This window comes from Mauremys mutica, chromosome 2 (genome assembly GCF_020497125.1).
Source record: "Mauremys mutica isolate MM-2020 ecotype Southern chromosome 2, ASM2049712v1, whole genome shotgun sequence".
Taxonomy (NCBI): domain Eukaryota; kingdom Metazoa; phylum Chordata; order Testudines; family Geoemydidae; genus Mauremys; species Mauremys mutica.
In genome coordinates, this window is record NC_059073.1 from 11,228,890 (window position 1) to 11,244,769 (window position 15,880).

Consider the following 15,880-nt stretch of genomic DNA (forward strand, 5'->3'; position numbering starts at 1 on the left):
ACATATGGGGCAAATTTCTTATTGAAATTAGAAATATTTAGCCTACTGAGGACAAAGGCAAGTTCATAGATTCAAAGGTCAGAAAGGACTGTTCTGATCTTCTAACCTTACCTCCTGCATTACACAGGCCAGAGAACCTCACCCACTAAACTGCATCACGTCTCTGTTTGATATTGTGCTCATCTTTAAGAAAGGTAACCAGTCTTGATTTAAAGATTTCAGGGGATGGGGATTCCATTACATCCCTAGGTAAGCTATTCCAATGATTAATTTCCCTCACTGTTAAACATTTGCACCTTATTTCTAGTCTGAATTTGTTCAGCTTCCACTTTCAGCCAGTGGATTTTATTATGCCATTTTCTGCTAGATTAAAGAGCTGTCTACTACCAAAAATCTCTTTCCCAGTTAGGTACCTGTAGACCATGATCAAGTCACCTTTTAATCTTCTCTATAATAAACCAAATAAATTGTGCTTTCTTAGGGCTTGTCTACATTACCCACTGGATCGATAGGCAGTGATTGATCCAGTGCGGACCAATTTATTGCGTCTAGTCTAGATGCGATAAATCGACTGCAGAGCACTCTCCCGTCGACCCCAGAACTCCACCAGAGCGAGAAGCGCAGCCAGCGTCAATGGGGGAGCATCAGCCATCAACTTACTGCAGTGAAGACACCACGGTAAGTAGATCTAAGTACGTCGACTTCAGCTACGTTATTCACATAGCTGAAGTTGCGTAACTTAGATCGATCTCCCTCCCACCCGCAGTGTAGACCAGGCCTTAGTCTTTCACAATAAGGCAAGGTTTTGTTCTTGTAGCTCTTCTCTGAACCTTTTCCAATTTTTAAACGTTTTTGAAGGATAGATACTAGAATTGGAGCCATTGTTCCAGTAATGGTCTCTCTGATGCTGTATACAAAGGTGATACCACCTCCCTTCTCCTGATTGATATTCCCCTCTTATGCATCCAAACATCATGTTACTGCATGCCAGGATAACATCTCCCATATTGTAGGGGTGTCCTGCATTCTTTGTTCCTAGATGTATAACTTTGCATTTGGCTCCATTAAAATGCACGTTGTTCCCATGAGCCCACCTTACCAAGCGATCCGGATCACTCTGTATAAATGACCTGTCCTCATTATTATTTGTCATCTGCAAATTTGCCCCCAAGAATTTGATATTTTTGTCAGGTGATCAATAAAGCTCCTGAATAACAATTGAGTCAAGAACAGATCCCTGCGGGTCCCTACCAGAAATGCCACCATTGGATGATGATTTCCCATTTACAGTTACTTTTGGAGCTCTATCAGTTACCCAGTTGTGCTACACTTACGAGCGGAAAGTGTATCTCCATCACAGATGATAAGAAGAAGGGAATTCCAACACTGATCAGCAGAGCTAAAGGCCCTGAGCCTAAATGGTTGGATTTTGAGAGAAGCCTTGATCTAAATGCCCAATTTATAGGTAGATTTTTGCAAGCACTGGGTGACCTTAGTCAAACTGGAGTCTAGGGTTCATTCATTCCATCCCACCTTCTCTCCAGGCTGTAATAATATTGGTTGGTTGTTTATTAAAGGCCAGATCCTAGGAAACAACACACTACCCAAGTGAACAGGCCACGTGCTTAGAGCACATTGTTTATATCATAGACTGGAACCGAGCAGGGAGACCCGAGAGCTGAGATCAAGCTAGCTAAAGGAAGGCAGTGTTGTCTAGTGGGTTACAGCAGGGGAATCACACCTGGGTTCTGTTCTCATCCTGTTACTGCCTTGCTGTTTGATCGCCTGTACTCTCTGTGTCTGTTTCTCTGGCTGTAAAACTTGTCTTTGCAAATCACTTAGGAAAAACTGCTACAGGACTGCTACGTGATTTTTATAGAGTTCTCGTAAGTTGCTTCTCATCATCATTTCTGCTGCTACAGATTCCACTTCTGTGCAAACATATGTGCACCCATCACCCGGCCTATATGCAGAACACACACATAACGTGTCACTGATATTACCCCAATTGCAACGGGGCCCAAAACCTGCAACCAACCCCTCTACTCTTGGAGGAAATGCCTCGGGGTGTTTAATGAGAAAAAGGAATCAGGGTCCCAGCTTCACTGGTATCTCATACATCAACTATTATTTGCAGCCCAAACATCAAGTTTTGTGTGTGTCAGTGGATAGGCCACAGCACAGGGAATCAGGACACTTTGATTCTATGCCTGGTTCTGCTCTGTGATCATCTCGCTGTGTATCTTGAGTCGTACTGTTTCCGAAGCCATAAAGTCCTTGATACACATGCAATTCTGAAAACAGAGTTGACGCCAAAGAATACATTTGACATTAAACAACTATATTTGCCTCACAACTTCCGCTTGTAAATTATGCTGAATTGTGTCAAGCAACTTCTTCCTCGTGTATCTATCTAATACAATGTAGGGCTGTCGCCTTTATCAAGTTTGCTAGGCAAAAGGCAGCTGTTGCTGGTTCAGCACAATGAAGGTGACAGTATTTTTAATAGCTCAGATCTGCGTGGCTCATGAGTCAACCAGGGAAATAAGGATGCACAATCCTTCAATGGAAGCCAAAGTGACATGCGGCCAATCACACCACAGCAAGGGAGAGGGGTGGTAGCTCACTGTCTCAGCTCTAGAATGGCAATTTATTCCAGATGCATACGTGAAGCACTTGAGTGCCCGGTCCCCTGAGGCACTCAGAAATGGACCAGGTCCTTGGAGAGGAATTGTCAAAGCCCACGGGGCAAAGCCACCTCTGAAAGGCAGCCTGATCTAAAGAATGGGGCAGCGAGTCAGGAGATGTAGGTTCTGCCATTGAAATCAACAGGACTTCAGTGCCTCAGCAACTTCCAGGATCTGGGCCTAGGTGCTACTATAATATAAATATTAATAGCAAACCTTAGGTGCTGTAAATTAGCATGACCCCATTGAGAGCAGTATACATCCACTGAGGGGGGAGAGATAGCTCAGTGGTTTGAGCATCGGTCTGCTAAACCCAGGGTTGTGACTTCAGTCCTTGAGGGGGCCGGTTGGGGGCAAAAATCAGTACTTGGTCCTGCTAGTGAAGGCAGGGGGCTGGACTCAATGACCTTTCAAGGTTCCTTCCAGCTCTGTGAGATAGGTATATCTCCATATATTATAGGTGCTGGCCCTTTGAGCCAGCTCTTTCAGTAGTTCCCATACATTGCCAATTTCCTGCTTGTCACCCCCATTGAGGGGGTGATTTATGAGGCGGTATTAACATGAAGAAAGTGTTTATTCATATGACAAGATTCAAAAGTGGAAGATAAAAGGCACAATGTCCATCTCTGCTTATCATCACAGAGCAAAGGGGATATATTGCAGCATGGGGACAACCTTCCAAACCATTGTCCATCAACTCATATCTCTCCCTATGCACCGTCTGCCAACAGCATCTATCATAATTGCACACAAAAGGCTGTGTTCAAAGAACATTGTTAAGGTTGCAAAGTCAAGCACTTAGATGTAAGGAAATGCCAAACTTAAGGTTGCTTGTGCAACCTTAATTTGCCCTTCTTCTGCAGATGCATTGTGATCCAGCCTTCATTACACGATCGCATGCTATTTTTGGACACTGAGCCAGAGGGTGTCACAGCTATTTGCAGACAATAGAGGAATGATGGGACTCAGGAAGTTGGGGCTCCGTTCCCAGGTCTGGAGAGGAGTGTGCTCTAGCGAGCACAGACTCTCTTGCCCATATCCCTCCCACAATGTGACCCCGTCTGCCCATTCCCCTTCCTTCCCCACCCCTGGCTCCTTGCTCCATTCCCAGTCTCCTCACTTAGCCTGCCCCAGTCCTCAACTCCTAGTTCCTGTTTCTTCCTACCGGCTCCTTGTCCTAATCTATCCCCCCACCTCCCCTGCATGTCTGGCTTTTGTCCCTCCTCCATTCATATCAGGCGGTTTCCTCCTCCACACTGCCTGGGTCCAGCAGGAGGGTCACTGAGAGCACAGAAGAAACAGGTTCCCTGCTCTCAGTTCAGGTGCCTGAACTAGGATGACCAGACATCCCAATATTATCAGGACCATCCCAAAATTACAGGCTTTGTCTTACATACACAACTATCCCTCCGCCCAACCCCCCGTAAAAAGGTGTCCTGATTTTTCACACTGCTATCTGGTCACCCTAGCCTGAACACAGCAAGATGTACTTGTACAGCATGTCCTGCTCAACTCCAGGCTGGAGGAGGGATAGCTCAGTGGTTTGAGCATTGGCCTGCTAAACCCAGGGTTATGAGTTCAATCTTCAAGGGGGCCACTTAGGGATCTGGGGCAAAAATTGGTCCTGCTAGTGAAGGCAGCAGGCTGGACTCAATGACCTTTTGAATTCCCTTCCAGTTCTAGGAGATTGGTATATCTCCAATTATTACCTTTTAGCATGCTCAGTACAGCTGGAATCTTCAGGGAAGTTAGCTGCTAAAATCCAGTTCGTCTTTACTAAGTTTGTGTGAACTGTGATTATTGGATGGTTTTTAGCTTGGCTAAATTTGGGCAGATTTTTCAGACAGATGGCAAAAGACACCGTTCTGACACAAAAGCTACCCTGGGGACAAATTTCAGGTCTCTGCTCCAAAACACAGGGGTCGCTACATCTTTTCACAAAAAAAATAGTTCATCAGAATTTTTTAATGTTGGTAAAATGAAATATTTTTCACTTGTCTTGTTCACAGAAATGGTTGAACCGTTTTGGCTGAAATTTTGCATAAAAGTTCGTCCTGTGGTAGATACCTGGCATGAAAAACATCAGCCCAAAACGTTAAACTTTGGCAAAGTTATAATAATCTAAAAAAGCAGCAAAGAATCCTGTGGCACCTTATAGACTAACAGACGTCTGTTAGTCTATAAGGTGCCACAGGATTCTTTGCTGCTTTTACAGATCCAGACTAATAATCTAAAAGTAGGTCTAATAATGCGAAGTGTCAGGCCCCCTTAATAACAGGTGGTGTTACCAGCCCTACCTACACTAATAATGCCGTGCAATAATACTAAGAAACGGAACTAGGCAAGTAATAAAAAAAACATATTTGGGCATTATTGTGTGTAGAAAATATAAAAATACTGTAACAAACATAGAATCACAGAATATCAGGGTTGGAAGAGACCTCAGGAGGTCACCTAGTCCAATCCCCTGCTCAAAGCAGGACCACTCCCCAACTAAATCATAACATAGTTAACCTGAGTTATATGAGCAGTTGTAACGATAATGTTTCAAAGGCATAGACACAAGGGCGCAATTAAGTTGGCGTTCAGAGCCTTAACATTGCAGTGCTTCTTCTCTTGAGGAAGACTCATGTTCAAGATCTCGGTCCTTAACTTCGAGATGCTCCATGGGCTGAGCCCAGTACATCTAAAAGAAGCTCCCAGATGGTGACCGTGGTCAAATACTCCGTTCCTCTGGCAGAATGGACCTTTCTACCATAAAGATGAAGCTCATCTGTGCAGGAGTGTGGCAGGGTGTGGCCCTCCGCTCCCGTCATCTTGTACAAATGGCTCTAACACCTCCAGTGTACTGAGGAATTGTAACCTGCTTGTCAGGGTGAGACATTGGTTGATTCAAATCTTGCTTCGTTTGTTCAAGTTAGACTTAGACTGTGAATTTATTTTTGTTTCTTAGATAACCAAACTTTGATCTCTATGCCTGCTATTTATAATCACTTAAAATCTATCTTTCTGTAGTTAATACATCTGCTTTATATTTTACCTAAACCAGTGTGTTTTGGTTGAAGTGCTTGGGGGAATTTCAGCTCAGATTACAAAGGCTGGTGCGTGTCCATTTTCTTGTGAAAAAGTGGCAAACTGGGTAATGAGCTTACACTGGGCAGACTTCTGACCAGGGCAAGACAGTACAGTCCCGGGGTGACTGGCTGGGAGAGCATTCATGTAACACAGTTGGGTGTGTCCTTGCCTGTGGATGGCGGTGTAAGTGCAATGCCTGTCAGAGGGTTGTAGATTGATGTCAGCATCACAGTGTGAGGGACAGCCCAGGCTGGTGGGTTTGGAGGGCTCAGTGGTCCCACACTCCAGGTTTCACCCTGGGGACCCCATCACACATTGACTTCCCAACATCATCCCCCTTTCCCAGAGAAAAGAGAGGGTAGAGATCTCCCTTTACCCTGGCTTTGCTAACCTCTCCCATCCTTGTGCTCACACTCAGCCTCTGTGCACTTGTGACTTTCTACACTTCTATTTAATGGATTAAGTATCTCCTTAGCTCTCCCCAGCTGAGACTCATCTAGTAATCAGCCCCACCCTCCCTCCCTCAGGCCCTTCTCCGGGGAAACTAATTGGACTTACTGAGTGCTGGTTCAGCTGCTGGTTCTCAGCACTCTGTCACAAGGAGACAGACCATGCCCAGGGGCTGGTCCAAAACTGTGGAAGGAACTCCTTCAGCAGCTAAGGACCATCCCAAACCTTCCCCTTCCAGTTCAGGGCACACTTCTCCCAGCTGCCATCTCTAATATAAACACAGAGCAGTGGGTACATTAAGGTCTTGTCTATACTACAGAGTTTTATTGACAAAAGTTATACTGACATATATCCACTGCTTTAATTAAACGGCTGCTGCGTGTCCATACTAGCTCCTTGTGTCAGCAGAGCGCATCCACACTAGCAGCTCTTGCATCAACACAGAGAGCAGTGCACTGTGGGTAGCTATCCCACTGTACAACTGGCCGTGGGATGCTTTGGAAAGGATTTGCAATGCCTTACGGGCAGGGGTAGCTCCAGGCCCCAGCACGACAAGTGCGTGCTTGGGGCGGCAAGCCGCAGGGGGCGCTCTGCCGGTCGCTGTGAGGGCAGCAGGCAGGTTGCCTTCAGCAGCATGCCTGCAGAGGGTCCACTGGTCCCGCGGCTTCAGTGGACCTCTCACAGGCGTCCCTGCGGAGGGTCCGCTGGTCCCGCGGCTTCGGCGGACCTCCCGCAGGCACGGGAGGTCCGCCGAAACCACGGGACCAGCGGACCCTCCGCAGACAAGCCGCTGTGCTTGGGGCGGCAAAATGCCTAGAGCCGCCCCTGCTCATGGGACAGGTACAGTGTCACATGATGCGTGTTTCTCAATCCCATCCTTCCATGGGCATCCTACCAGATTGCCAGCCACTTTTTGACTGAAGCATGTGAGTGGGGAGAGGGGAGGAGAGTGTGTGACAGGGAGTGCATGTGTGTGGGGACGAGTGTGTATAACAAACAGCAACGTCTACACTGATGCTTTGTCACTTTAACTGTGCTGCACAAAGCTCTATGAGGTCGCTTGCTTTTGTCAGCAGAACAGGAGAGTTTTGCCACCAAAAGTAGCATTGAAGTGTGTACACCTATGCTGCCTTTTGCTGACAAAACTAGTGTAGAGAAGGACTAAAAAACTCCCCCCCCCTCAAAAAAACCCCTCCACTGCACACATAATTCTCCTCCTGGGGAGACAATGAGACAGAGAATGAACCACATGTGACAGACGTTAATCATTTTCCTTACTGCATGACTGGAAAGCGCTCAGAGATGATGATGATGAGTGTGGGATAAAATTTCTTTGAGCTTGATCACAGAAACGTACCAATGTGATAACACTAGCCCTTTGTGTGGAATTTTACAGCAGGAATGGCAGCAAATGCTATAATCAGAGTTGCATCGCACTTTCCATTTAGTCATTCATAGCTTTTTGACCACTACAATTGACCTAATTTAGAGCAGCTCTTGGGCTGCTCTAAATTATAGTTAGGTCCATTGTCACCCCTGGCTGATCTAGAATCGGGGGAGTGGAAAGGTGGTGTCACGTTCTTGTCTTCCAACCCCCTGCTTCTCCTGCTTTCCTCAGCTGTGTGAGTGCAAAGGTATAAAAATGAAAACAATAATCAGATGCAGCACATGCATCTACGTGTAAATGAGTTGATTTCCAATTGTTTTATTTCGTATGACACGAATAAAGGCTGTGGGATTTTTTTTCTCCCTAGCATGTCTTGCCCCATGTTTCATGCCAGCATTGCCAGGTTCCTAAATGCAAATAAACTGTGATTTCAAGGGAAAGGAAATGTCAGAGGAGAGAGGCTTTCAAAGTGATTGGTATTTACTTTGACTTTGTGACTAGAGGCAACAAAAAGAGCTGGGGTTATTAGAACAAGCTGGAAACGGATGCAAAATTCACACCTCTCTAATCACTGTTTCTTGCTGTCTGGTAAGCAAAGGCTTCAGATTGAATAGTGAAATGGTTTCCGTAATGTTTTGATCAAAGTAAATATCCTTTTGATTTTGGGAGGACAATCAAAGCCAAGAGTTCCTAGCAGCTGAAGTATGCTATCACACAGCCGACAGACTTTTACCAGACTTTCATTATTTATAGGCTGCATTCTAGTCATCTGCCAGTGCACATTGTCTTTCCTTCAAGTGTTCAAGTGGGGACGTATCAGGAGCGAGCAGAGGCCGCTTAATTCTTGAAAGCGATTTAGAGCTACAAAGTCAGTGGGGTAGCTCGGGTCTTGTGTCTGCCAACTTGGAAATGTCAAACTCCAACTTTCCATCACCCCAGGAAAGCCCTGCCCTTTATCTCCTAGGAAGTTTCTCTTCTGAGCCCCATGGAGTCCCCTGCTTTCCACCCTCTAGTAGAAACATCTCTGGGACATTTCTGCCCACTGCTGCCACCCTTTGATGTCTAGCACCAGGTCCGTTTCTGAAAATTTAGAGGGTTTGCTATTCTCCTTCTCCATGGCTTGTTGGCTTTTATTCACACACGTGGCCAAAACATCTGTAAGGATGAGACTTCGGCCATGCATCTGCTGAGGAAGGATTGATTCTTGAACCAGATGAGGTAAAATAACAAATCCAGTGAGCTAGTCACACCATCAGTCTCATTGAAGCCCCAGGCCCTGCTTTCATCTTGGAATCTGGGGTTAAACGTCATACCCCAAGGAGAGTCTCTTATCATCAGTCTCTGTGTCCCAGGACAACAAGCACTTGTTCTCAGCCACTTTGGCCCATGCTTACAAGGCCCACTGGTTGCTAGGGAGATGGTGGAATAAGTGGGCCCCTTCTGTTACTGGGCATGCTGGCAGGGTGGGATTCAGTAGTATGGAAATCGGAAATAGTATAAGGGACCTACCATCAATCAAACCCTAACCCTTCTCCTTGGCCACTTAAACCCTGCCCCTTGGCCCCTTAAGCCCCGACCACCTGTCACTGGAAGTCCCACCCATGGGGAATATTACTTCTGGGGTCAAGGAGGACACATGACCAGAAGCAAAGGGTGTCATGTGACCCCTCTAAGAACTCCACCCACTGCCCTCTACCAACCAGGAGGGGTTTCGCCCTCATAGGCCTACCTGGAGAGGGGATTTGACCAATCAGGGGTGTTCCGGGGCATGGTGACCCATCCGGAAGTGGTTCGTGTGACCCCTCTAAGAACTCCTCCACTGCCCTCTGCGAATCACGATGGGTTTCAGCCACACAGCACCGCCCTGAGAGCAGATTTGACCAATCGGTGGTGTTCCAGAGCGGGGTGACTTGCCTAGAAGAGAGTCATGTGACCCCTCTAAGAACTCCTCCCAGCGCTCTCTGCCAACCAGAGTGCATCACCATCACCCCATAAGACCCAGCAATCGGAGCAGAAGAGGTCATCTTTTACCAAGGACGCGTGCTTTAGAAATCGTGGAAACATGGACTCCCTCACCAACCTGGTGAGAACTTCAGACTTTGTGTTAGCCCCGAGGGCCTTTGGACTTGTGTGGCGAAAGCGCTACATGAGTGACAGTTCCGACGAGGGCCCTTTGACTCAGCCGTTGATGGATACGCCAGAACCCGAAACCCAAACCCTCGTGAGGCACCCCGATGAGCATGAAGGCCTCTCATTGTCCACCCCCCTAGAGGTGGAAGACGAATGCAGCTCGGTGGAGTCACAAGGTGAACAGAAAAGATGTCGCTCAGGTAAATGAATGATGAAGAAGTGGCGGTTGATGATGGGGTGTAATGAGGTTAGGAACCGGGAGGTTGTATAAATCTAAAAACAAGCTGTGGGGTGCTTACACTGTTTCTTTTCTGAAAGTCTCTCAACAGCTCGACGACGCCTTTCTAGAGGCCTTTGAGAACTGACAGCGGTAGTTTTTTTTCATGTTTTTGCTCATGTCTGAGACACAGATCTCAAGAGGAAAATCCGGAAAAGGACAAAATGGAAGAATGAACCAGCTCAGACTCCCTTATGGTAGGGGTCGTGGTGTCCATTTTTACAGGCGTTTGTAAAACATCATGTGAAACCAGGCGATTAATAAAATGTATTTATTTAAATGTGTCAATATGAATGTGTCCCCCTTCATATTTGTGTTATTAAAAGACGGTACCAGTAACAGTCATTTCTACACAGGCAGCTCTGTTAAAGAAAATATATTACACCCCCGGGGAAGTTGAGCGCTTCGGCGGGGTGAACCCTCTTTCTCAAGTGGCCAGAAAGCATAGCAAAACTTTGAATAGAAGACAGGTAACAGCTTGGCTTTCAGACAGGGACACTTACACTTTACACATTTCCACCCCACCATCAATCTCAGCCTGGACCATTCCACACAAGAGATCCACTTCCTAGACACCACAGCACTCATAAACGATGGCCACATAAACATCACCCTACTGACCGCTATACTTACTACATGCCTCCAGCTTTCACCCAGACCACACCACTCGATCCATTGTCTACAGCCAAGCTCTATGATACAATCCCATTTGCTCCAACCCCTCACATAGAGACAAACACCTACAACATCTCCATCAAGCATTCTTACAACTACAGTACCCACCTGCTGAAGTGAAGAAACAGACTGACAGAGCCAGAAGAGTACGCAGGAGTCACCTAATACAGGACAGGCCCAACAAAGAAAGTAACAGAACGCTACTAGCCATCACCTTCAGCCCCCAACCAGTGGCATATTATCGCCTAGGCCAACAAGGCTTAGGCCTAGGGCGGCAAATTTGCTCACACCCCCTACCCAACTCTGCCCCTTCCTCAAATCCCTGGCCCGCCTCCTCCCCCAGGCACGCCATGCTTCCCTCCTTCCACCTCCCTCCCAGGCTTGCCACGTGAAAGTGCTGGGAGAGAGGGAGAAGTGAATAGCGGCACATTCAGAGGAGGCGGAGCAGAGGTGAGCTGGACCACGGGTGCGGGGAGTAACCTGGGGGGGCCCGGGAACTGCTCCCCATCCCAGCTCATCTCCGCTCCACCACCACCATCCCCCGAGCGTGCCACAACTCCCCTTCTCCCCACCCCCTCCCAGTCTTGCCGCGGGGGAGCAGAGGTGAGCTGGCGTGCAGGGTGGGGAGGGGGCGCGGCAATTTTTTGAGGTCCTAGGGGTGGCAAATTTGTTAATCCGCCACTGCCTCCAACTAAAACCTTTCCAGAGCATCATCAAGGATCTACAACCTATCCTGAAGGATGATCCATCACTCTCACAGATCTTGGGAGACAGGTCTGTCCTCGCTTACAGACAGCCCCCAATCCTACAGCAACCACACACCACACAACAAAACACTAACCCAGGAACCTATCCTTGCAACAAAGCCTGTTGCCAAGTTTGTTCAGGTATCTATTTAGGGGATACCATCATAGGACCTAATCACATCAGCCACGCCACCAGGGGCTCGTTCACCTGCACATCTACCAATGTGATAGATGCCATCATGTGCCAGCAATGCCCCTCTGCCATGTACTTTGGCCAAAGCGGACAGTCTCTACATAAAAGAATAAATGGACACTAATCAGACATCAAGAATTATAACATTCAAAAACCAGTCGGAGAACAATTCAATCTCCCTGGCCACTTGATTACAGACCTAAAAGTCACTATATTACAACAACAAAACTTCAAAAACAGATTCCAACAAGAGACTGCTGAATTGGAATTAATTTGCAAATTGGACACCATTAAATTAGGCTTGAATAAAGACTGGGAGTGGATGGGCCATTACACAAAGTAAAACTCTTTCCCCTTGCTTATTTTTCCCCCACTACAGTTCCTCACATCTCCTTGTCAATTGCTGGAAATGGGCCATTTTCATTACCACTACAAACAGTTCTTTTTCTCCCCTGCTGATAATAGCTCACCTTAACTGATCACTCTCCTTATAGGGTGTATGGTAACACCCATTGTTTCTTGTTCTCTGTGTATATCTATATCTTCCTACTGTATTTTCCAATGCATGCATCCCATGAAGTGGGCTGTAGCCCATGAAAGCTTATACTCAAATAAATTTGTTAGTCTCTAAGGTGCCACAAGTACTCCTGTTCTTTTTTCACTTTACACAAACCAGCTCAAATACATTTTAAAAGAAACAAGACCATTGGTTCAGATGTGGATGTGCAATGGCAGGCAAATTTGGTGGATATGCACCAGTTCTCCAAATGCAACAGCAGTTTTAAGTACATCTTAACAGTGATAGACATTCTATCCAAATATGCCTGGGCCTTAGGTCAAAAACACAAGATAAGTGGTGAGGTATCCAAGGCCTTTCAAGCTATTTTCAGCAAAGGTCACGTGCCTCTCCCTTTGAGAAATGCGACCACATGAGACTATCTAAAACCAAAGGAGCTTTTGAAAAAGGTTATGAAAAGACCTTTACCGATGAGATATTCCTTGGGCATGCCAAGCCTTGCTCAAAACATGTTTCAACAAGCACAGACATGTATTTTGTGATAATTTTCACAGCCATGTTACCCAATAAAGCACCCCAGGTGAGGGGTTTAAAGACAATTGATGTTTGGTGTTTGGTTTGTTTTTTTTTAAAAAGACCAATTCAGAAAAAAGTACACAGATTATTATTTTTTAATTGAAATAATCGCTCGTGAGGTCCCCTAAATAATCCCCCCGAGGGGGATTCCACTCACCCTCCCTTTTCACAAATATCACCAAGTCAGTGTCGTGGTACAGGCACCACTCTTGCAATCTCTCTAGGAGGTTGTATAGTTCTAAGTGGGCATAAGCAGTGGTGAAACAGGCTATGAAGGTGTTGGTATTGCCAGAGACAGAGTACCTGTCTTTTGCGTGCTTCCAAGACACACACACGGTTTCATCGTCGATAAACTCACGGGATGAAACCTTGTAATTGGGGGAAACAGGTACTGAAAGAGTGGAGAAATTGGAGAGGGTCCAAAGAAGAGCAACAAGAATGATTAAAGGTCTAGAGAACATGACCTATGAAGGAAGGCTGAAAGAATTGGGTTTGTTTAGTTTGGAAAAGAGAAGACCGAGAGGGAACATGATAGCAGTTTTCAGGTATCTAAAAGGGTGTCATAAGGAGGAGGGAGAAAACTTGTTCATCTTCACCTCTAGGGATAGAACAAGAAGCAATGAGCATAAACTGCAGCAAAGGAGGTTTAGACTGGACATTAGGAAAAAGTTCCTAACTGTCAGGGTGGTTAAACACTGGATTGCCGAGGGAGGTTGTGGAATCTCCATCTCTGGAGATATTTAAGAGTAGGTTAGATAAATGTCTATCCGGGATGGTCTAGACAGTATTTGGTCCTGCCATGAGGGCAGGGGACTGGACTTGATGACCTCTCGAGGTCCCTTCCAATCCCAGAATCTATAAATCTATAAAATCATAAAAGGAAAAAGATACAGATGAGAGCTAGAATTGGTTAAATGGAATCAATTACATACAATAATGGCAAAGTTCTTGGTTCAGGCTTGTAGCAGTGATAGAATAAACTGCAGGTTTAAAATTAAGTCTCTGGAGTCCATCCCCAGCTGGGACGGGTCATCAGTTCTTTGTTCAGAGCTTCAGTTTGTAGTAAAGTCCCTTCAGAGGTAAGAAGCAGGACTGAAGACAAGCTGGAGATGAGGCATCAGCCTTTTATAGTCTTTTCCAGGTGTAAGAACACCTCTTTGTCCTTACTGTGGAAAATTACAAGCAACATGGAGTCTGGAGTCACATGGGCAAGTTCCTGCATACTTTGCTGACTTACAAGGCGCATCTGCCTTCTCTCAATGGGTCAATTGTGTAGCTGATGGTCCTTAATGGGCCATCAAGCAGGCTAGGCAGAGCTAACACCAACTCGTCTGGGATGTCACCCAGAAGCATAGCATAAGTTTGAGATACAGACAGGATAGAGCCAATATTCATAACTTCAACTACAAAATGACACATTCATATAGACAGCATAATCATAACCAGCAACCCATAACCTGGTCTTAGACCCCTTATATGACCCCCTTTACAAAAGATTTGGTGCCACTACAGGACCTTGGTTGCAATCATATTCTATACGGTCCCAGTTCAAGTTAAGAATGTGACACAGGCATCTTCCGGTTTGGTCATTTTCTTTAAAACATGGCCAGGGTCTGCACTAAATTGCACAGCATTTATCAAGGTCACCCCTTACGCTAAATGTTCTTGGGTAGGCACAGACATTGCGTAGCATAACCTATGGCAAGAACAGTGTTTAATAAGCTTTCCAAACATAACTCAGCACACAGATGCCGGAGCTTGAAGTTTAGATCTACTGAAGTCCAAGTCACACAGTCATGGTGCCATTGGGCTGGCGCATCTATGACACAGCCCTCACAATCTTCAAAAAGCTTTTCCCTAGGGCACTGATTAAGGACAGCATAAACAGCAACACGTACAATAGTCCGCATGACTTTTTTACGCTCACGACGTGGCCTTGGCTCAGTTAGTTCCATGCCAAGCCTCCTAAACTCCTCATAGCCGTCATCCTTGGAGTCCTCTTCAACAATTTGTACCGGCATTGAGCAAAAACAAGGAGAGCCCGGTTCATCTTCGCTGCTTGATGCAATGCTGTCCAGGGCCTCTGGGTCCTCTAGAAAGGCATCGTCAAGCTGTGGAGAGATTTTCAGAAAAGAAAGAGTGTAAGTTCCCACTCCTTGTTTTTAAATATACACAACCCACCCCACCCCCCGGTTCCTAACTCCATTACACCCCATCATCAACAGTCACTTCTTAATCATTCATTTACCTGAGCAATGTCTTTTCCGTTCACCTTGTCCTCCGATGACTCCCCTGAGCTGCGTTCACCTTCCACCTCTAGGGGGGCGGACAATGAGAGGCCATCACACTCATTGGTGTGCCTCACGAGAGTTTGGGTTTCGGGTTCCAACGTATCCATCAATGGCTGAGTCAAAGGGCCCTCGTGGGAACTGTCGCTCATGTAGCGCTTTCTCCACACAAGTCCAAAGGCCCTCGGGGCTAACACAAAGTCTGAAGTTCTCACCAGGGGTGGTGAAGGAGTCCATGCTTCCACGATTTCTAAAGCACACGTCCTTGGTAAAAGATGGCCTCTTCTGCCCTGGTGCTGGGACTTATGGGGTGATAGTGTTGCGCTCTGATTGGCAGAGGGCGCTGGGAGGAGTTCTTAGAAGGGTCACACGACCCTCATCTGGACAGGTCACCCCATCCCGGAACACCACCGATTGGTCAAATCTGCTCTCAGGGTGGTCCTATGTAGCCGAAACCCACCGCGATTGGTAGAGTGCAGTGGGAGGAGTTCTTAGAGGGGTCACACGAGCCACATCCGGATGGGTCACCCCACCCTGGAACACCCCTGATTGGTCAAATCCCCTCTCCGGGTAGGCCTATGAGGGCGAAACCTCTCCTGATTGGTAGAGGGCAGTGGGAGGAGTTCTTAGAGGGGTCACATGACATACTTTGCTTCCGGTCATGTGTCCTCCTTGACCCTGGAAGTAATACCCTGTGGATGGGACTTCTGGTGATAGGTGGGCGGGGTTTAAGCGGTCAAGGGGCGGTGTTTTAGGAGTCAAAGGGCCGGTTTGTTTTTGATTGATGGTAGGGCCCTAATAGTACTACTGGACACACTTACAGGCCCTTGCCTTCCAAAAGGGTGGCTTTGTAAATTTTGTGTCAGCTCTTCTTGAAGG

At 46.6% G+C, this 15,880-nt stretch overlaps 1 protein-coding gene across 1 annotated transcript; it reads right to left on the bottom strand.

Annotated features, from left to right (window-relative positions):
• Positions 1-3,921: 3,921 nt before the first annotated feature.
• On the bottom strand, positions 3,922-15,183 carry LOC123365310. The gene is made up of 4 exons (XM_045008044.1): positions 14,962-15,183; positions 14,446-14,824; positions 12,871-13,104; positions 3,922-3,968 (listed from the first exon to the last, which is right to left on the bottom strand). The coding sequence occupies exons 1-4, from the start codon at positions 15,151-15,153 to the stop codon at positions 3,922-3,924; spliced, it is 852 nt and encodes a 283-aa protein (XP_044863979.1). The 5' UTR covers positions 15,154-15,183.
• Positions 15,184-15,880: the final 697 nt, after the last annotated feature.

Coding starts and splice junctions, on each gene's coding strand:
- LOC123365310 (XM_045008044.1), bottom strand. CDS start 15,153: ATGAGCGACAGTTCCCACGAGGGCCCTTTGACTCAGCCATTGATGGAT. Junction 14,825..14,961: donor ACGGAAAAGACATTGCTCAG/GTAAATGAATGA, acceptor ATCTCTCCACAG/CTTGACGATGCCTTTCTAGA. Junction 3,969..12,870: donor GATATTTGTGAAAAGGGAGG/GTGAGTGGAATC, acceptor CTGTGCTCTCAG/TGACCCTCCTGCTGGACCCA.